The sequence below is a fragment of the Rana temporaria genome, chromosome 8 (assembly GCF_905171775.1).
Source record: "Rana temporaria chromosome 8, aRanTem1.1, whole genome shotgun sequence".
Taxonomy (NCBI): Eukaryota; Metazoa; Chordata; class Amphibia; order Anura; family Ranidae; genus Rana; species Rana temporaria.
In genome coordinates this window covers 174659772-174680790 of record NC_053496.1, presented here as the reverse complement: position 1 = coordinate 174680790, position 21019 = coordinate 174659772, and the positions used below count along the sequence as shown (strand labels likewise).

The 21019-nt window shown below is 44.8% G+C and overlaps 2 protein-coding genes across 3 annotated transcripts; both read right to left on the bottom strand.

The window, feature by feature from the left end:
* Positions 1 to 1595: 1595 nt before the first annotated feature.
* Positions 1596 to 6618, bottom strand: LOC120909480 (gastrula zinc finger protein XlCGF52.1-like). Its single transcript, XM_040321257.1, has 2 exons — positions 6580 to 6618; positions 1596 to 2976 (listed from the first exon to the last, which is right to left on the bottom strand). The coding sequence occupies exons 1-2, from the start codon at positions 6611 to 6613 to the stop codon at positions 1670 to 1672; spliced, it is 1341 nt and encodes a 446-aa protein (XP_040177191.1). The 5' UTR covers positions 6614 to 6618; the 3' UTR covers positions 1596 to 1669.
* An 8855-nt stretch (positions 6619 to 15473) lies between these two features.
* Positions 15474 to 20695, bottom strand: LOC120909473 (zinc finger protein 260-like). 2 transcript variants are annotated; one of them, XM_040321250.1, is made up of 5 exons: positions 20661 to 20695; positions 20388 to 20476; positions 20145 to 20289; positions 17824 to 17863; positions 15474 to 17757 (listed from the first exon to the last, which is right to left on the bottom strand). In XM_040321250.1, the coding sequence occupies exons 1-5, from the start codon at positions 20692 to 20694 to the stop codon at positions 15711 to 15713; spliced, it is 2355 nt and encodes a 784-aa protein (XP_040177184.1). In that variant the 5' UTR covers position 20695; the 3' UTR covers positions 15474 to 15710. The 2 variants fall into 2 exon arrangements, with proteins under 2 accessions (XP_040177184.1, XP_040177183.1); XM_040321249.1 differs by having other exon boundaries at positions 15474 to 17863.
* Positions 20696 to 21019: the final 324 nt, after the last annotated feature.

Sequence of the window (21019 nt, the reverse complement as noted above, 5' to 3'; positions counted from 1 at the left end):
GGCTCCACTGCCAATTTCTCTTAGTGAGGATGGCGGCGCCGGGACCTGCCACGATCGAGGGATTGGCCTCGGGGGCTGACATCGTGGGCGCCTAGGATAAGTAAGTGTTCTTATTAAAACACTGTAGCTGCTGACTTAAAAAAAAAAAAATTGCAGCTGGAACAATGGCTTTAAATGCGTCGTAGGGAGTGATTCTAACTGTGAGGGCTATGTGTGACACGACACTGATCACCGCTCCCGATTACAGGGAGCGGAGATTAGTGTCCTGTCACTAGGAAGAATGGGGAAATGCTTGTTCACATTAGCATTTCCTTGTTCTTCCTCTCCGTGAGATGATCGCGGGTATCCCTGCGGACATAGAGTCCGTGGGACCCGCGGTTGGACTCACGGAGTTTGCGGCGGGCGCGTGCCCACACAACTGCATCTTAAAGGGGATGTATATATACACGTCGATCTGCCGACAGAAGTCATTGTGTCGACCATGGGCGTTCACTCCATAGGGCAAGGGGGGGCAATTGACCCCCCCTAAAAAATCGTGAAGAGTCTCGCGGCCGTGGGCTGTCTGAGCAGTCCCTGGGCTGGATGTCACACAGGCACAGTGAGCAGAGTGAAGTTGCCTCCCCCTCCAGTGTGTCAACAGGGGGAGGGAACCTGCTGCCTGTACCGTGCTGATCTGAGGTACTGAATGGGATGGGGGAGGTAGGGGGTCCGTCTGTGCTGAAGAGGGTTTGTACTGAATGGTGGGTCCATCTGTGCTGAAGGGGGGGTCTGTACTGAAGCGGGGGGGGGGGTCCATCTGTGCTGAAGGGGGGTCTGTACTGAAGGGGGGGGTCCATCCTGAAGGATGGTATGTGCTGAAGGGGGGTCTGTGCTTAAAGGGGTTCCATCTGTGCTGAAGGGGTGGTCTGTGCGAAATGGGGGGTCCATCTGTGCTGAATGGAGGGGTCTGTGCTGAATGGGGCGGTCCATCTGTGCTGGAGGGGTCTGTGCTGAAGGGGGGTCTGTACATTCTCTAGGCTATATTTATATGGGCATGGAGTGAAGCTGAATTATCTGAAGAGCTATTTCACACTGCCAGCTGGCCGCATTATCGGTAAAGCGCCGCTAAAAAGCGGCGCTTTACCATCATTTTACCTGCGGTATTCAGGCGCTTTTAACCGCCGCTAGTTTTTGAAGAAAGGGTTAAATGCGATTGTGTATCGCCGCTCCTGAAGCTCCCCCCCTGAAAAAATTTCAGCGGACGCCCATGGTGTCGACGTATATATGCGTGACCCGGTCCTTAAGCGGTTAACAACCAACTATTCTTCAGACAGTGTTTGAATCAGTCGATCGTTTTTTTTTTTTTTTTTTCGACTGATGCAAACTGGAACCGTTCGTGAAAATGTGGAATTTGTTAGGAAACAAATATAACAAAGCGAAATTAAAATGAATTTCGGAGTTTCGGATACATCCTAAATCTCTGAACAAGCACAAATTCGGACCGAAACATGTCTAGTAGTGGATGTGTGGAGGACATTTAAAGAATAAGGATCTCATTTAGTGTCATGGCCGACTTCCACCATCTCATCAATAGACTCTGCAAGGAGACAACCCACTCATCTTCACCTCAGCTTTATTATACAATTGTTCTATAAATCGAACAACTCAACATTTCATTGGTTACCATACATTAGTCAATAGCATCAGCAGGTGTGTGTGTTTTCTGATGTCTAACTAGATTACATTTACGTTGGTAACATTTCCCGCACTCCGAACATGAAAAAGGACCTCCATCGGTGTGCTTTTTCTGGTGCCTCAGAAGGTTCAACTTCCGGGTGAAACACTGTCCGCACTCTGAACATTCAAAGGGAATTTCTCCCGCGTGACTCTTCTGGTGTCGAAGGAGGTTTTTTTTCCAGTTGAAACTTTCTCCGCACTCCAAGCATGCAAAAGGATGCTCAGCTGTGTGAATCTTCTGGTGTTGAACAAGGTTTCCTTTCACATTAAAACACTTCCCGCACTCTGAGCAGGAAAAAGGATTTTCACCGGTGTGAACGATCTGATGTCTAAGAAGTTCTGTGTTCCGAGAAAAACCTTTCCCGCACTCTGAACACGAAAAAGGACGCTCACCCGTGTGAATTCTATGATGGATACGAAGTTTTGCTTTGACGGTGAAACCTTTCCCGCACTCGGAACAAGAATAAGGACGTTCACCTGTGTGACTTCTATGATGGATAAGAAGTTTTGCTTTGACGGCGAAACCTTTCCCGCACTCGGAACAAGAATAAGGACGCTCACCCGTGTGAACTCTCTGGTGCTCAAGAAGTTGGGTTTTGAAATCGAAACCTTTCCCACACTCGGAACACGAAAAAGGACGCTCACCTGTATGAATTCTATGATGGATAAGAAGTTTTGCTTTGACAGCGAAACATTTCCCGCACACTGAACATGAATAAGAATGCTGGCATGTGTTCTGGTGTTTAAGAAGATTTTTCTTTAGAACAAAACATTTTCCACACTCTGTACATGAAAACGGCTTCTCGTCAGCGGGACTTTCCTGGTGTGGAAGAGGTTCACTTTTCTCGGTGAAAGACTTCCCACACTCTGAAGATGAAGAGGCCACCTTGGTGTGACCTCCAAGATGGATTTGAAGTTCCGATTTCAAGTTGAAAGATTTTCCACACTCCAAACATGACAAAGAACTCTGAACGGTGTTTAGTACTTTGTTTCTGAAAGACCATTGATTAGGATTGGAGGAGTCTGGTGCTCTATTTGCACCGTGAGATGGAAGGTGGATGTCTGGAGTCCAATGAGGTGATCGAGCAGAAGATTCCTCGGGATTAGAGGGATCCATTGATTCCTCCAAACAGTAAGGTCTGTGATGTATATATGGAGTAACAGCATTTACATAATATTGTGCAAAACCGTCATCTTCCACATTATTGTCTGCAGATATATTGTGACGTCCCTCCGAGGGATTCTGGAGAAAGTGTCCTCCTGGTGAAAAGGAATTATGGAATAAAATGAATGGAACTTTCACATTTTAGTCAGAAGCCACATACAGTATTATGCTCATGTTTCAGTCTACAAAGCCCTGCCATGTGAGTAAGCGCGATTGTGTACTGCTTTGTTATGGCGAGGAATGGAGATGGACCTTTCATATGGTGTACAGTATCTCCTCCTCATTTGTTGGGAACATGACGTTATATTGGGGAATGAAGATGGACTTTTCATATGGCTTTCTCTATGTTTGTCTGTCCACCTGCAAGGTGATTAATGTGGCCAGTCTCTGGGTGGAGACCAAACCTGATTTAAGCCTGCCAAGCCTGCAATCTCAGTATCTCATTTGTTGGGAACATGACGTTATATTGAGGAATGGATAAGGACTAGTGTTGAGCAGAATATGCCATATTCGATTTCGCGATATATCTCGAATATATATTCGAATATTCGAGATATATTCGCTAAATTCGAATATTCGTGATATTTTATCGAAAGTAAATGATTGCGATTTTTCGCTATTGCGAATGCGAAAATAATTGCGATTTTTTGATAACTGCGGTAGGAGCACTCTGATTGGCTCAGAATATTCGTGATATTTTATCGAAATATCGCAACATGCGAATGCGATATTTATTGCGCAATTTCGAGAAATGCTGGAGGAGCGCTCTGATTGGCTCAGAATATTCGTGATATTTTACAATACAAAATAATTGCGAATATTCGGCAAATGCAGAAGGAGCACTCTGATTGGCTCAGAATATTCTTGATATTTTACAATACAAAATAATTGCGAATATTCGGCAAATGCGGAAGGAGCACTCTGATTGGCTCAGAATATTCTTGATATTTTACAATAGAAAATAAAAAGTGTTTTGCATTGGTGGTGATTCTTTACTCTATCCATCTGTCACAGCCGTTTGTCAATCAAACACCTTAAAGATTGAACACGTTCATGCTGCATGCTTTGGACTTTTTTTCACTTCACATATCAAAGACATTTTTATGAAAGATTATTTTTCTATTATTGGGACTATATTTCTTTATATATTTGTTTCACTGTGTATTTCACAAGTTATTTGCACTTGCTTATTTTATAATTTGCCCACATGTCTTGTCACTAGACATATTTTTTATTCTTGTAGAGCGACTCCATTTTCTGTCTTGTATTAATTTATGTTGTATAACATTTTTGAGTTGCTGCTGTATTCTCCCCTTTTTTAAGGTATGCGCAATTTTTTCCTTCTTACAAAAAATAATAATATCAAACATACAAATATTCATAACATACACATACACAAAGCCCCCCCCTTTTGCATCAGAGACAATCAGAGTTCTCCTACCACAGTTATCGAAAATTCGCAATCATTTTCGCATTCGCAATAGCGAAAAATCGCAATTTTTTTTTTTTCAATTTGGCAACATAAAAGGATCGCCTCAGCTTAGCTACTCGGCCCAGGGTCTCTAATCATACCAGCAATGCTTTTAGACGTCGATAGGATGTGATCTGTTTTAAAAATCAAATTGAAAAAATGCGAATATTCGGAATTGCGAATATTCACCGCGAAATTCGAAATATAGCGCGATTTCTCGAATATGCTATATTCGAGTCGAATATTCGCAATGCGAATATTCGTGAGCAACACTAATAAGGACCTTTCATATGGTGTACAGTATCTCCTCCTCATTTGTTGGGAACATGACGTTATATTGAGAACTGGAGATGGACCTTTCATATGGTGTATAGAACGTTGGGTAGAGTGGCAAGTACAGCAGTTAACTTTCTATCCGTCTCCCATATGATTTTAAATACCTCTCTCTACAATATTTCTTGGAAATGTGCTGTGGTGGCGTAGATACGTTGACGATGTTCTTATAGACTGAAAATAATCTTTTCATTATCATTTTGCATTACCAAGACACCAATCATTTACAAACCAAATGACTGTACATAGATCATGTGACTATAGTTCTCATTTGTTGGGAACATGACATTATATTGAGGAATGGAGATGGACCTTTCATATGGTGTACAGTATCTCCTCCTCATTTGTTGGGAACATGACGTTATATTGAGGAATGGAGATGGACCTTTCATATGGTGTACAGTATAGACTTGTTGAAACTGCCCCCCACCTCCTTAAAATTTAATAATGAAAAGACAACACCTTTAGCTTCATCTTTAACAGATTTTCCAAAATTACTCGCCAGCCATTAATAATTAAGTCTCAATCTTACTGCATGGTGGCAAGGTCTGCGCCAATTCTCTCTGGTGATTTCTCTTTGGTGAAGCAACATGTCTTAATAATAATGTGTAATGGGAGGGCCCGTGGAATCCAAAATCCCTTAGAAAGTATGGGATACCCCTGCTTCAGCTCCCCATGCACCTCTTACGTCTAAATCACCCTGTGTCCATTAGGGGGCATAGGCTGACTGAGAAAATATATCTTGGATTATTTCAAATGGGGTAGTAATATTAATTAACAATCTCTCTCAAGAAATATGAAGATGTTATCCCCTGTACACTGTGAGGGCTATGCCCAGGAATTATAACTCCTTATTTGGGCATTCCAGGAAGTTCAATGTAACTGGCCGACCATCTATTACTTAACGATGCTAATTTTATCAACTGCAACTACCTGTCTATCTAGGGTTGCCAACTCATCCCTTTAAAACAGAACACATATTAATTACACAGGTTCTGTGGCCGATTAAGGAGGTAATTAAACTCACTTGGTGCCTTATTTGCATTAAATTAGCATCAGAACCTGTGTAATTCATATGTGTTCTGTTTTAAAGGGATGAGTTGGCAACCCTATGTCTATCTGTTATAATGTAAATGGGTCTAGGATAACTGCTAAGGGTCTTTCATTGTTGCTTGTGCTATTTGACCCTGTAATTGTGTGAAGGAGTTCTGTGTTGATATGTAGGATAATGTGTATTGTAGTCTAGGAGACAGCAAGACTAGGACCTGAAAGGTCATGCCTATAAGTCACCTATGCTGTCTAAGGGATTAGTTAATGAGCTCATGTTAAATTGGGCTCCTGGTCACAGGTGTATTGCTGGAGTAGTATGAGCAGGTTGTAGGAACCTCCTCTTTTTCTGTATATAAGAGTCTGTATTCCTTAATAAAAAGTGTGATTCCTACTTGAACCTCAACACGGAGTGTCGTCTCGTATTTGGGGGAGAATTATTCGTATGGGTTTCTTGTTCACCCGATTGGAGTGTCTGGTAGCTGCCTTGGTGTTCGGGAATGGAATATCCTAAACGACGTTAACCCTCTCATAGATGGGGTGTCGTTACATAATGGAAGTAAAATGAAACTATAAATATGTTCTGCATTTAAAGTTCATCCAGGTGGACCCTCCGTACTGCTCTCTCCTTTACAATAATGTGCACCACCCTACAGTTTGGGCCCCACTTTTAGCTGGAAAATACAGAGGACGGGGACATCTCTCTGGTGGGTTCCCATTACTGGATCCATCTGTAGGAAACACACACACTGACTTAGTACATTGTTTCTATGTGTTTATCAGATGATGGGGGATCTAGGTGGATCCTCCGTACTGCTCTCTCCTTTACAATAAAGTCTCCTCTTACCCGGTGATGTGAGGGGCGGCTGATTCTCCATCATGACGTCCTTGTAGAGATCCTTGTGTCCTTCTAAATACTCCCACTCCTCCATGGAGAAATAGACAGTGACATCCTGACACCTTATAGGAACCTGACACACACAATGATACAGTCACCATCCAGACACATCCCTTGTCTGTTACTGGATAATGTCCCAGAATTCCCGGCACCGCTCACCTCTTCTGTCAGCAGACCAATGATCTTGGTGGTAACTTCTTGGATGTTACATTTGTTAATTTTCCCAAGACTAAGGACGGGAAGGGGAGGCACTGTGATGGGGCACTGTCTTTCTTTTAGTCTTTTGAGCAAGCGGTGACTTCTCCTTGTTACATTATTTTCAAGAGATGATGTCATAACTATGGTACATTCCTGTAATATAAAACAAGTATAATATCGGGATACTCCTGACCTCACCTTGCGTTCTATTAACTTTTCATGTGACCCTCCCAAAGTCCTCCTCACCTCTCCGATCAAAAGGTTGATGATCTTCATGGTGTGCTTCAGTATCATCTCATTCAAGCAAGATTTATTTTTTCCTGGATTTTTATAGCTGAACATCTGATTCTCCATCATGACGTCCTTGTAGAGATCCTTGTGTCCTTCTAAATACTCCCACTCCTCCATGGAGAAATAGACAGTGACATCCTGACACCTTATAGGAACCTGACACACACAATGATACAGTCACCATCCAGACACATCCCTTGTCTGTTACTGGATAATGTCCCAGAATTCCCGGCACCGCTCACCTCTCCTGTCAGAAGCTCCATCATCTTCTTGGTGACCTCTAGAATCTTCTCATCGCTGTTTATATCAGAAGACAGGACAGTGATGTGTCTATGGCTCCCTATCTGATGGCTGCCAGATGTCTTCCTCACTACTGTGTAACCCTATCAAGAGACGCCATGAGAAATGTGAACGATTACTAAATTCAGGTTGTGATATCTCCAGAATCTCGCCCATATCAGGTCACGTCATCTTATTTGTCATCTTCACCTAATACAGTCAGAACTTTGTTTCATAAATAGAAAAATGGCTGAGTAATGTCATGTAACCTCCCAGAATCCTCCTCACCTCTCCGGTCAGCTCTGTGTTTTATTAATAGACATAAGAGTGATGTCATGTGACCTCCCAGAATCCTCCTCACCTCTCCGGTCAGCTCTGTGTTTTATTAATAGAGATAAGAGTGATGTTATGTGACCTCCCAGAATCCTCCTCACCTCTCCGGTCAGCTCTGTGTTTTATTAATAGGAGATAAGTGTGATGTCATGTGACCTCCCAGAATCCTCCTCACCTCTCCGGTCAGGTCTGTGTTTTATTAATAGAGATAAGTGTGATGTCATGTGACCTCCCAGAATCCTCCTCACCTCTCCGGTCAGCTCTGTGTTTTATTAATAGAGATAAGTGTGATGTCATGTGACCTCCCAGAATCCTCCTCACCTCTCCGGTCAGGTCTGCGTTTTATTAATAGGGATAAGAGTGATGTCATGTGACCTCCCAGAATCCTCCTCACCTCTCCGGTCAGGTCTGTGTTTTATTAATAGAGATAAGAGTGATGTCATGTGACCTCCCAGAATCCTCCTCACCTCTCCGGTCAGGTCTGTTGTAAACCCCTTTTGTTGACTTTCAATTCTAGGCTTACCTATAGGTAGTGGAAATATCTCCTAAACGTGCGCCATTTAGGATATATTTCACCTGTAGTGCGCCGATAATGTAAACAGCACATGCGCTGGGAAGAAACAAACCTCCGTGCAGTTTCTTCCCTAGCATGTGCCGTTACTGGTGGCTCCCGTGCGCATGCGCGGGTGCGACGTCATCGTGTCTCCGGCCAATCACAGTGGCGAAGCCGCGATACCTGGAAGTAAACTCCAGGAGAGAGGTCTTCAGCCATAGGGGGAGACGAGGACGGCTTTGGGAGCTTCGATCTAAGGTAAGTAATTCATAATGAGCTGGTATGCTAGTCATACTAGCACATTATGCCTTTGCCTTGCAGGTTTTTATTCTTGGGGGGGTTAACAGGCTTTACTTCCTTCCTTAATCGAGAGAAGAGGGATGTCATGCGATCTCCCAGAATCCTCCTCACCTCTCCGGTCAGCTCTGCGTTTTATATATAGAGATAAGAGTGATGTCATGCGATCTCCCAGAATCCTCCTCACCTCTCCAGTCAGCAGGTAGATGATCTCCAGGGTGAGGTTCAATATCCTCTCAGTCATGTGATTTTGGTCTTTGTCCATTCCTATTGATGTGATCCATATAGGACTCTCCTTTCTGTAGATGAATAATAAACTGATAATTATCTGATCTGTACTGGGATAAACTTTGGTTTGGATAGAGAGGGGAAGAGTTAGGAGCCCTGTTCAGTTTTGATTTCTGTGTCCCCATTGGGGGAGATTTCACTTCCTGTCCAGGTGACGAGTGTGTGACAGAACAGGAAGTGAGGGGAAGTCTCCACAAAAAAAAAAAGTGTCTGGTATGCATTTTGCAGGATTTCTTTTTTTTGTTTCTCCCCATTTTTGCTATAGGATGTTCTACAGCTAAGGTGACATCTACAGCAAACAGACCCCTCCAAAAAGGTCCCCCGTAATCCAAAGCAGGGAGGGGGTCTTATTGCCCTCGCTCTAACATTCGCGGTGATACTACACGTGTGTTGCAAAAACTGTTTACAAAAGTGGGAATGACCTACGTATGCGTCTGCAAGGGGATAGGAGCGAATTAAAAAAAATATATATATTTTTTCTTTATCACTTTTATTCCCATCAAAAGAAATGTAAAACATCCCTTGTACTAAGAATAAAGCATGACAAGTCCTCTTTATGGAGATATCTGGGGTCTATAAGACCCCAGATATCTTCTCTACCCTGAAAAGGTAGAAACAAAATTGATCTGAGCTGTCTAGAAAAAAAAAATGGCAGAGTTTACATCTGCCAGAGCCGGAAGTGATGTCATGACGTCGCTTCCGGCCTCCCAGGGACATAGAGATGGGCAGGGAACATCCGGTCCTCAGCCAGCTCTGTGGTAACCCACCAGCAGCAGCAGCATCGGATCTCCGGCTTCCTGTTTAAACGGGAGAGCAGCTAATCAGCCACTAGGGTGGCTTTACCATTGTGGGGAATGCCTGTAGCGGCAACAGCTTGCGCATGAATTCATTTTATTGGCTAGAATACCGTATTTATCGGCGTATACCGCGCTTTGTTCGAACCACTGCGCCGACATATACCGAGCGCAGTACACTCGGGTTTAGTCGAGCAGGCTCGGCTCCTCTCGCGGTCACGTCGTGTGCGTACTGTACGTCGTTTACGCGAGAGGAGCCGAGCCCGCCCGACTATACACGAGTGTACTCCGCTCGGTATATATGTCGGCGCAGTGGTTCGAACAGAGCGCGGGACGCCGGACCAGACGAGGCCGCCGATGGACGCGCAAGACACCGACGAGGGGCATCCAAACTAAGTATTTTTTTTTTTTTTGCAGGAATCCTTCTTCAAATTCAGGGGTGCGCGCTATACGCCGGGGCGCGTTATAGCCTGATAAATACGGTAATTGGTTATTATTAGCGTTAACGTGCGTTTACATGTTTGTTTGTTTTTTTTTGCCAAAGTGCCGCTGCTCTTGGAAGCACTGGCTCTGTTTTTTTTTTTTGCTGCCTCTAAACACCTATGGGTACATGGAAACATAGGCTAGCATATAAGGGGAAGTTTATAGGCAACCCCCCACTCAAAAAAAAAAAAGGCCCCTAGGAGCAGTATCAAAAACATCTAATCTGCATGAGGCCCAAGAATAACATTTCCAAACTTTGAGCAAGTTTCGAGAAACTGTCCCCAATCTGAGCCCAGGCAGATTGGCATCAATATCGTTAAATCAGGACCAGAAGAAAGGACTACCAGATCCTCCCTTTCTCCTCTTGTCCATCACATAGATGGGAGGAGCTCTGTAGTTCATTAGAACTGATAAGGGTGGAGCACAGGCAGAGATCACAGGAAGTTGTCGGCTCACTGGAATTTCCGAGAAAGGACATTTATACATTACTGAACAGATATAACAAAACGCTATGAATGGTATAGCCAACAGACTAGAAGGGAGCAGATGAGAGAAGTTTGTTGTGGGGGTTTACGTACATACATACTATATGTAGCTGTACATTTACTGAGTGTTATAGATGTTGTGGTTAACTAGGTCACCATATTGGACTATTTATTATGAAAGAGGGATCGGCGGGTCTATACCAGTGGTCTCTGATATGGATGTGGCCCTTTGCTTACCTTTATCTGGCCCTTGGTGCACCATTCCACCAAATGACTCCAACGATGGGGCACTATTCAAACCACTGACACCAACAATGGGGCACCATTCCAACCACTGACACCAACGATGGGACACCATTCCAACCACGGACACCAACGATGGGGCACCATTCCTCCATTCCATGGGGATCCGTTCCACCAACTGACACCAACGATGGCGCACCATTCCACCAACTGACACCAATGATGGCCACTATTCCTCTCACTGACACCAACAATAGGGCACCATTCCAACCACTGACACCAACGATGGGGATCCATTCCTACATTCCATGGGGATCCATTGCACCAACTGACACCAACGATGGCGCACCATTCCACCAACTGACACCAACGATGGCCACTATTCCTCTCACTGACACCAACGATGGCGCACCATTCCACCAACTGACACCAACGATGGCGCACCATTCCACCAACTGACACCAATGATGGCCACTATTCCTCTCACTGACACCAATGATGGGGCACCATTCCAACCACTGACACCAACAATGGGGCACCATTCCAACCACTGATACCAACAATGGGGATCTATTCCTCCATTCCATGGGGATCCATTCCACCAACTGACACCAATGATGGCCACTATTCCTCTCACTGACACCAATGATAGGGCACCATTCCAACCACTGACACCATCAACAGGACACTCTTCTTCTCACTGATATCAACTATGGGGCAATATTCCCCCTATTAAGACCAATGATGGGGCACTGATGCCAGTGCATTTTCTACTCTCACTGCCCACAATCCGCCCCCCCCTAAACCCTGAAGGACAGTAAACTGTCCATTTTCATTAGAAAGTTTGGAGACCCCTGGTCTATACTAAGGTGGCGGGCACAGGCGCTCGCCTTATAAAGTGGAACTCAACCCATCGATTTTACAGTTTAAAAAAAAGTTAAATATCTGGCATGTGCCAGGAATGTAACTGTCACATTTGTTTGTGCTCCCAACTAAACTGTCAAACCGCCAAATGGCTGGTGTCATAACTGACTACATGTGTGGCACCATGACAGTTGAAGATCAAACAGAGGCCAAGATGGAGGCTTCCATGGCTGAAAACGACTCCTGCGATCCAACAGGTCTCCAGTCCAAACTTGGCTCTATATTTAGATCATATCTGTCTCAAGATTGTACCCATCCAAATATATGTGTGTATCGACATCTACTGTAGAAAAACAACGTCACAGTGACTATGAAGGAAGAGGACGGGCGGTTACTGGGTGTAAATAGAAAATAATAACTTGTTACCTCCTTCGCTGCCAGTTCCAGCAATGTCTCCTCTTCACTTCCTCACACTTGTCTCACTTCTCACCCGAGACTTCCCTTTTATACCCGACCTTGCTTCCTGTCTGCTCCTGACATCACTTCCTGCCTGTAGCTTCCAAGATCACCACCTTGTGGAGAACATAAAAACTGCAGCCTATGCTGTATTTTGGTACTTTGCTGCCTTGCAGTGCATTTATTTAATAAGGGCACTTCTATAGTGTCATCAGTTTACGCAGCGCTTTACACATATTATTATATATATATATATATAATATCTCTCTATACCTCTTCCCTGGGCCAGTTGATAACCTCCCATGGCTTCCAATACCACCACACCCAGATCTACCTCTCCACTCCTCAACTCACCCCCTCCATCTTTGCCTGGGAGAAACCTTGCTGATGCAGAATAACTGCCTTGTGATTTGTTGCTGTGCTCAGTCTTGCCATGGTGTATGACCTGTGACATCAAACTTTCTTCCACAACCTCACCTTAGTAGCAGAGTTTGGCTGTTCCTCACCCAGTTTAACCACCTCAATACCGGGCACTTCCCCCATCCTTCCTGCCCAGGCCATTTTTTAGCTTTCAGCGCTGTCACACTTTGAATGACAATTGCGCAGTCATATGACGTTGTTAATCATTTTCTTCACACAAATAGAGCTTTCTTGGTTTATTTTGTAAATTAGTAATTTTTCTCCTTCATTGATGTGCGCTAATGAGGCGGCACTGATGAGGAGGAACTAATATGCCACACTGATAGGCTGCACTAATAGGCACTGATGAGGCACTATTATGCTGCACTGATAGGCAGCACTAATGAGGTGGCACTGATCGTCAGCACTGATGGGCGGCACTATTATGCCACACTGATAGGCAGCACTGAGCGGTGGCACTATTATGCCGCACTCATGGGCACTGATAGGCGGCACTGGTGGGCATTGATAAGCAGCACTGATGGGAATTGATGGGCAACACAGATAGGCAATAAAAGGCAGCACTGACTAGCACCAGTAATGGGCATTGATTTGTGTCACTGATGGGCACTGATTGGTGGCACTGCTGCAGCTTTCCTGTAGTCAGTACACTAATTACCTTCCCTGTTCTCCCCTGCTAGGAGATGTCGCTGATCGCCTCTCCTCGCCACACACTCTGTCAGGGCACTTCCTTGTTTACATATTTAAAGAACCAAGTGAGGGTTTCTTGCAAAACATGTCAACCTCTTCACAGGGACCACCTTGACACCCCCCGGGATATTCAAGAATTGGCTGTTGATATATTTATGACCTTAAATATGTATTTTAATAAAATACCAATGGATGACTCTCTATGAGGACAACACATTCCAATCACCGATTATCTAAGAATTATGGTCACTTATAAAGAAGGGAGTCGAAACAGGATATCGTACATTGAGCCTTTTTATTCTTTTACAGAACAATTCATTGACACAAAATAAAATCAAGACTTGACTTATATCAAGTCTTAAATACTTAAATACTAATGTCCAAAATCCAACCAACTCAATAATTATGTATCGAGTGGACCATTGAGGAGTCGACACCTTCAGGAAAGCAGAGCCATGAGAAGGACAAACAAAAGAGCAACCAACCTAAAGGGTTTTCTGGGAAAGGTAAGTTGATTGGGTGTTATGACTTCCTGCAGGTTTACAATGATTCTGTGAGGACCAACTTTTAAAAACATCATATATTTATCGTAAGAGACTGCGAAGATAAAATGTAACAAAGGACACCAAATTATTTCACGTGTGGTGTATCTCGAAGAAAAACCACTGTCCATCACTAGAGATAGCACCCAGTCGTTAAAGTTGGGATCCAGTCGTTAAAGTTGGGATCCAGTCGTTAAAGTTGGGATCCAGTCGTTAGAGATGGGATCCAGTCGTTAGAGATGGGATCCAGTCGTTAGAGATGGGATCCAGTCGTTAGAGATGGCACCCAGTCGCTAGAGATGGGATCCAGTCGCTAGAGATAGCACCCAGTCGTTAGAGATGGGATCCAGTCGTTAGAGATGGGATCCAGTCGTTAGAGATGGGATCCAGTCGTTAGAGATGGGATCCAGTCGTTAGAGATAGCACCCAGTCGCTAGAGATGGGATCCAGTCGCTAGAGATAGCACCCAGTCGTTAGAGATGGGATCCAGTCGTTAGAGATGGGATCCAGTCGTTAGAGATGGGATCCAGTCGTTAGAGATAGCACCCAGTCGTTAGAGCAGGGCTTGACAAATTTGCTTGGAATCTAGGAGCCAGCTAAAAAAGTGCCCCATCAGGCTTGCGCACAGAAGCGAACGCATACGCGAGTGGCGCCCGCATGTGTAAACTGTGTTCAAACCACACATGTGAGGTATTGCCGCGATTGGTAGAGCGAGAGCAATAATTCTAGCCCTAGTCCTCCTCTGTAACTCAAAACATGCAACCTGTGGAATTTTTTAAACGTCGCCTATGGAGATTTTAAAGGGTAAAAGTTTGTCGCCATTCCACGAGCGGACGCAATTTTTGAAACGTGTCAATTTACTCGGCGTAACATTATCTTTCACAGTATAAAAAAAAAATTGGGCTAACGTTACTGGTGTATTATTTTTTTAATTAAAAAAAGTGTATTTTTTTCCCAAAAAAGTGTGCTTGTGCGCAAAAACGGTGCGACAGAAAGTATTGCATTTGACAGGTGAGGATACACGCAGGAGGCATGTATATCCTTATAGACCAGCACTATGGCAGTAGTTTAGAAAAGATGAGAAGTGGGTTTAAATCCACTTTAAGCGCCGGGGCGGAGTAAAACACGTTGAGGGCATGGCTTGGCTGAGACTGTCATTTCACATACCCACAGGGTAACAAACCGTTCCCATAAAGTTGGGAGCATGAAATTGTCCAAAATGTCTTGGTATGCTGACACCTTAAGAGTTCCCTTCACTGGAACTAAGGGGCCAAGCCCAACCCCTGAAAAACAACCCCCACACCATAATCCCCCCTCCACCAAATGGTTTGGACCAGGGCACAAAGCAAGGTCCATAAAGACATGGATGAGCAAGTTTGGGGTGGAGGAACTTGACTGGCCTGCACAGAGTCCTGACTTCAACCCGATAGAACACCTTTGAGAAGAATTAGAGTAGAGCCAGGCCTTCTTGTCCAAAATCAGTGCCTGGCCTCACAAATGCTCTTCTGGAAGAATGGTCAAATATTCCCATAGACACCCTCCTAAACCTTGTGGACAGCCTTCCCAGAAGAGTTGAAGCTGTTATAGCTGCAAAGGGCGGGGGCCAACGCAATATTGAACCCTCCGGACTAAGACTGGGATGCCATTAAAGTTCATGTGCGTGTAAAGGCAGGTGTCCCAATACTTTTGATAATATAGTATGAAGAAGAATGGGGATACCCCGGGATGTGTGGAAAGAGAACTAGGAACTGCAGAAGATCTCACCACTGAAGTGTCTACGAAATAATGGCTTCATGTCGCTCTTCGAGGCACGTGACCCATTTCAAAACCGATACCATAGAGTTGTGGGATGTATGGAGCATCATCAGCAGGTATGTGTTCTCTGGTGTCTAAGTAGGTTTCCTTTACTTGTAAAACATTTCTCGCACAACGAACACGAAAAAGGACGCTCTCCCGAGTGAATCCTCTGGTGCTTAACAAGCGCTCCCTTTTGAGAGAAACATTTCCCGCACTCCGAGCACGAATGTGGACGTTTTTCCGTATGGATCTTCTGGTGCCGAAGAAGGTCTCCGTTCTGAGTGAAAGACTTCCCGCACTCTGAACAGGTAAAAGGGCACTCGCCCGTGTGAATTCTCTGGTGTCTAATAAGTTCTTTCTTCCGCCTGAAGCATCTACCGCACTCTGCGCAAGAAAAAGGGCGCTCGCCTGTGTGACTTCTCTGGTGTATAAGAAGTTCGGCTTTCCGAGTGTAACATTTCCCGCACTCTGCGCACGAGAAAGGGCGCTCGCCCGTGTGACTTTTCTGGTGTCTAAGAAGTGCAAACCTCTCCGTGAAAGTTTTCCCGCACACAGGGCACGGAAAAAGATTATCCCCTGTGTGAATCCTATGGTGTGAAAGAAGTTTTTCTTTGCGAGTGAAGCATTTTCCACACTCTGAACACGAATAAGGACGCTCGCCCTTGTGGCTTCTCTGGTGTGTAAGGAGGTTTCCTCTTTGATTGAAACTTTTCCCGCACTCTGAACATGAGAAAGGATGTTCACCTGTGTGACTTCTTTGGTGTCTGATGAGGCCTTCTTTGTTAGTAAAGTATTTTCCGCACTCAGGACATGAAAAAGGACGCTCGCCGGTGTGACTTCCCCGGTGTCTAAGAAGGCTTCCTCTCTGAGTGAAACATTTCCCGCACTCTGGACATGAATAAGGTCGCTCACCTGTGTGAATTCTCTGGTGTACAAGAAGGTCTGATTTCTGAGAATAACATTTCCCGCACTCTGAACATGAGAAAGGATGCTCACCCGCATGAATTCTCTGATGTGCGAGTAGTGAAGTTACATCAGGGTAAGATTTCCCGCACTCTGAACATAGAAAAGGACGCTTTGTGTGAATTTGCTGGTGTCTAATAAACTCTCCATTCTGAGTAAAACATTTCCCACACTCTAAACATGAATAAGGACGCTCACCCGTGTGAACTCTCTGGTGTATAAGAAGTTGTCCTTTCCGAATGAAACACTTCCCACACTCTGAACATGAATAAGGACGATCTCCTGTGTGACTTTTCTGGTGTCTAAGAAGATTTATTTTCTGAGTGAAAGATTTCCCGCACTGTACACATGAATAAGGACGTTCACCCGTGTGACTTCGCTGGTGTCTTTGAAGACCTCCTTTCTGAGTGAAAGATTTCCCGCACTCTGAACATGAAAAAGGACGCTCACCCGTGTGAATTCTGTGATGGCTCAGGAGTTCTCCTTTCTTACTGAAGTATTTCCCGCACTCTGGACATGAGTAAGGACGCTGACCCGTGTGAATTCTTAGGTGTCTAAGAAGACTTCCTTTATCACTGAAACATTTCCCGCACTCTGTGCATGAAAAAGGACGCTCACCCGTGTGAATTCTCAGGTGTATACGAAGATTTCTTTTTCGAGTAAAGCATTTGCCGCACTCCGTACAGGAATAAGGGTTCCCACCCCTGTGAGTTCTCTGGTGTGTAAAAAGTTCACTTTTCTCAGTAAAACATTTCCCGCACTCCGAACACGTGAAAGGACTTTCCTCACCTGTGTGAGTTTTCTGGTGTATAACAAGTGCTCCTTTGTCAGTGAAAGATTTCCCGCACTCAGAACATGCAAAAGACACGCTGGTGTGAGATCTGAGATGCAGAAGAAGTTCTGATTTCGCCTTAAAACATATCCCGCACACTAAACATGACAAAGAACTCTGCTCTGTGGGAGTTTCCTTTTGGCTGACAGAAGATTCATGGGAATTAGATGGATTGGAAGACGTATCCGCACTGCAAAAGATAAGATGAACGTCTGATTTAACGGTACGTGATTGGTCGGGAGGTTCTTCAGGATTGGAGGGATCGGTTGATGTCTCCAGAGGACACGGTCCATGGGGTGTGGATGGAGAAATGGGGTTTAATTCTGGAAAACATTGTGTGATGCCGTCATCTTCTGTATTAGGAGATGGTGATAGGAGAAGATCTTCTTCCGAGTTATTCCCGACATTCCGGACATATCGTCCATCTGATGGAAAGAAATATTGTAATCAATGCAAAAAAAATGTCACTTCTTGAAGTCAACAGTCATTTAAGAAAAATCTGATATAGAATAAAATACGTTGTACAGAATCCCCCCCTCATTTGTTGGGAACATGACGTTAAATTGAGGAATGGAGATGGACCTTTCATATGGCCTTCTCAATGTCTGTCTGTCCACCTGCAAGGTGATTAATGTGGCCAGTCTCTGGGTGGAGACCAAACCTGATTTAAGCCAGAAAAGCCTGCAATCTCAGTATCTCCTCCTCATTTGTTGGGAACATGACGTTATATTGAGGAATGGAGATGGACCTTTCATATGGTGTACAGTATCTCCTCCTCATTTGTTGAGAACATGACGTTATATTGAGGAATGGAGATGGACCTTTCATATGGATCTGCCTGCCTGCCTGCTGGATCAACCCTTTGACTGTTTTCTAGCCATGATTTTGCCCTGCTGTCTGGACTGACCCTTTACCTGTTTACTGGCCACATATCTGTCTGCTGCCTGGACCAACTCTTTGCCTGTTTTCTAGCCATGTTATTGCCCGCTGCCTGGACTGACCCTTTACCTGTTTACTGGCCACATATCTGTCTGCTGCCTGGACCAACACTTTGCCTGTTTTCTAGCCATGTTATTGCCTGCTGCCTGGACTGACCCTTTACCTGTTTACTGGCCACATATCTGTCTGCTGCCTGGACCAACTCTTTGCCTGTTTTCTAGCCATGTTACAGCCTACTATCTGCAAATTCCACTGATCGTGTTCCTACCGAGGGACCAATCCCAGTTATCCTCTGTGGATATTTGTACCCCTGGTACTACAGGTACTCTGTTTACCTATTGCTCAGTCCCCTATGCTTCCTGGTCAATGAAACTAGCATTGTGTATACAGTTTGGGACAACCAAGTACCAATAGACCTGCTTGTCTTAAGAGACATGGGGCTTAAGACACAGTGAAGCTACACTAGACCCATTATATTGCCTAATCCCATGAGTATTAATATAATGAAGAAAAGATGATTCCTTCATCTAATCTGAGGAAAGAAAGCACAGCTAATCTTCCCAAACTTTTTTTCTATTGAAAAGCCTGTGGCGTGCAAAACACAACCCAAAAACTCCACCCGGTGCAGAAAAAATGTGCACACACATAAAGAGTGTAATCACAAAAACGTGCAACGGGTGCTGCGTCAAATGACCCTCCTCACGAAGGGCCCGACCCTGATCCCCCGGGGCGTTAGGCTCCAGATGGGGACTAGAGTAATCCAACTTCCTTGGAGGGTCTGTCGAAACAGAACCCTCCCAGGTGGGGCTCCCCGAAGGGAGACCCCATGAGAGCAGGCGAACTAAGCCAGAAGGCCATGTCCACCCACTCCCAAGACGTTCAGGTCTGGCCCGAGGACTGGCACCCTACTAATCACACACAAGTTGTAAAAACGTGCACCAACAAAAAAAGACAAAAGTGACACACACGGGGTCAAATAAAAAAGAAAGTGGGGGAGAAGGAAGGTGGGAGATGTGAGTAGAAAGTGACCATCGTGCAATACGATGGCCGACCCTCCGGCCAGGAAACACAAATTCCTCTGGTCCCAGCCAAAAGGCCCGGCCCTAGAGGCAGGTGTGAAAAGGGTGATTGTGGAGACATGGTCAAGGTGCCATACAAGTAAGTGCCCTCTCAAACACTTGTGCAAGGTATGGCACCCCTGGACTGCCACTCCAGGGGCACTATCTCCACAGGCTTTTCAACGGACCCCGGGCCACAGCCTGGACCAGCAGCACCCTTCCCAGCCAGGAAGGTAGGAGCTCTAAAAGATTGGGGAGAGCCTACCTCAGCAGGCTACTCCCATCACTCCCTCCTAATCACGTTCGGGAAATACTAACTGCTCCCCCCAACAAAAAAAGGAGCAAGTGTTCTCTCCCGAAAAACTGACTGGGGTAGGTACCACAAAATCCAGGCCAAAGGCCAGGGGTCTGGCCCCTCAGCTTCGACCTTGTGTTTCTCCGTCCAAATCAGAAGTCTTCCACCTCCACGCCAGCAGGTTTAGCATCTGCCAACCGCCATCGCTTTCCACCTTGCCGTGTACTCAGGACGGTTAGCATAGCACCACCTACTGGCAACTGATAAGAACAGATACTACACTTGATCTTAGCCAAAAGGCCTAGCAGCAAAACTTCCCAAACTTTTGGTCAGACAACATACTGTATATTCACAGAAGCTAAAAATGTTAACAGTGTACCCAGTTGGACCCTCCGTACTGCTCTCTCTTCTTACCCGGTGATATAAGGGACGGCTGATTCTCATTGCGGAGATCCTTGTGTCCTTCTAAACAATCCATGTCCTTCATAATTCCAACCTCTTCATTCTCCTCTTTTACCTCTTTTTTAATTATCACTTCACAATAGTTTAGGCGTTTATTCTGAATATATAATAAAAAACAGTATTAATTGTAAAAATCTAGAAAATTTACAAATTATAATAAAAAAAATGTATATGAACTTTAAATTAGGTTTCTACCTGACTATTTTTTGCATAGTTGTGATCTTTTCGTGTGGAATACAGAGGCCGGAGACATCTCTCTGGTGGGTTCCCATTACTGGATCCATCTGTAGGAAACACACACACTGACTGAATACAAAGCACTGCTTAGAGACCTCTTAATAAACAATGGACAATAAATGCTTGATTGGACGCAACGCGTAAGGGCGGTCAGATCATTGAGTCAGATGATGGGGGATCTAGGTGGACCCTCCGTACTGCTCTCTCCTTTACAATAAAGTCTCCTCTTACCCGGTGATGTGAGGGGCGGCTGATTCTCCATCATGACGTCCTTGTAGAGATCCTTGTGTCCTTCTATATACTCCCACTCCTCCATGGAGAAATAGACAGTGACATCCTGACACCTTATAGGAACCTGACACACACAATGATACAGTCACCATCCAGACACATCCCTTGTCTGTTACTGGATAATGTCCCAGAATTCCCGACACCGCTCACCTCTCCTGTCAGCAGCTCAATCATCTTCTTGGTGACTTCTAGAATCTTTTTCTTAGTTTTTCGTTTAAGGGTTTGGAAGGGGAGTGAAGGAACGTTGACGGAGCTCTGACTTTCTTTCAGTTTTGTGACCAAGTGGTGATTTGTATTAT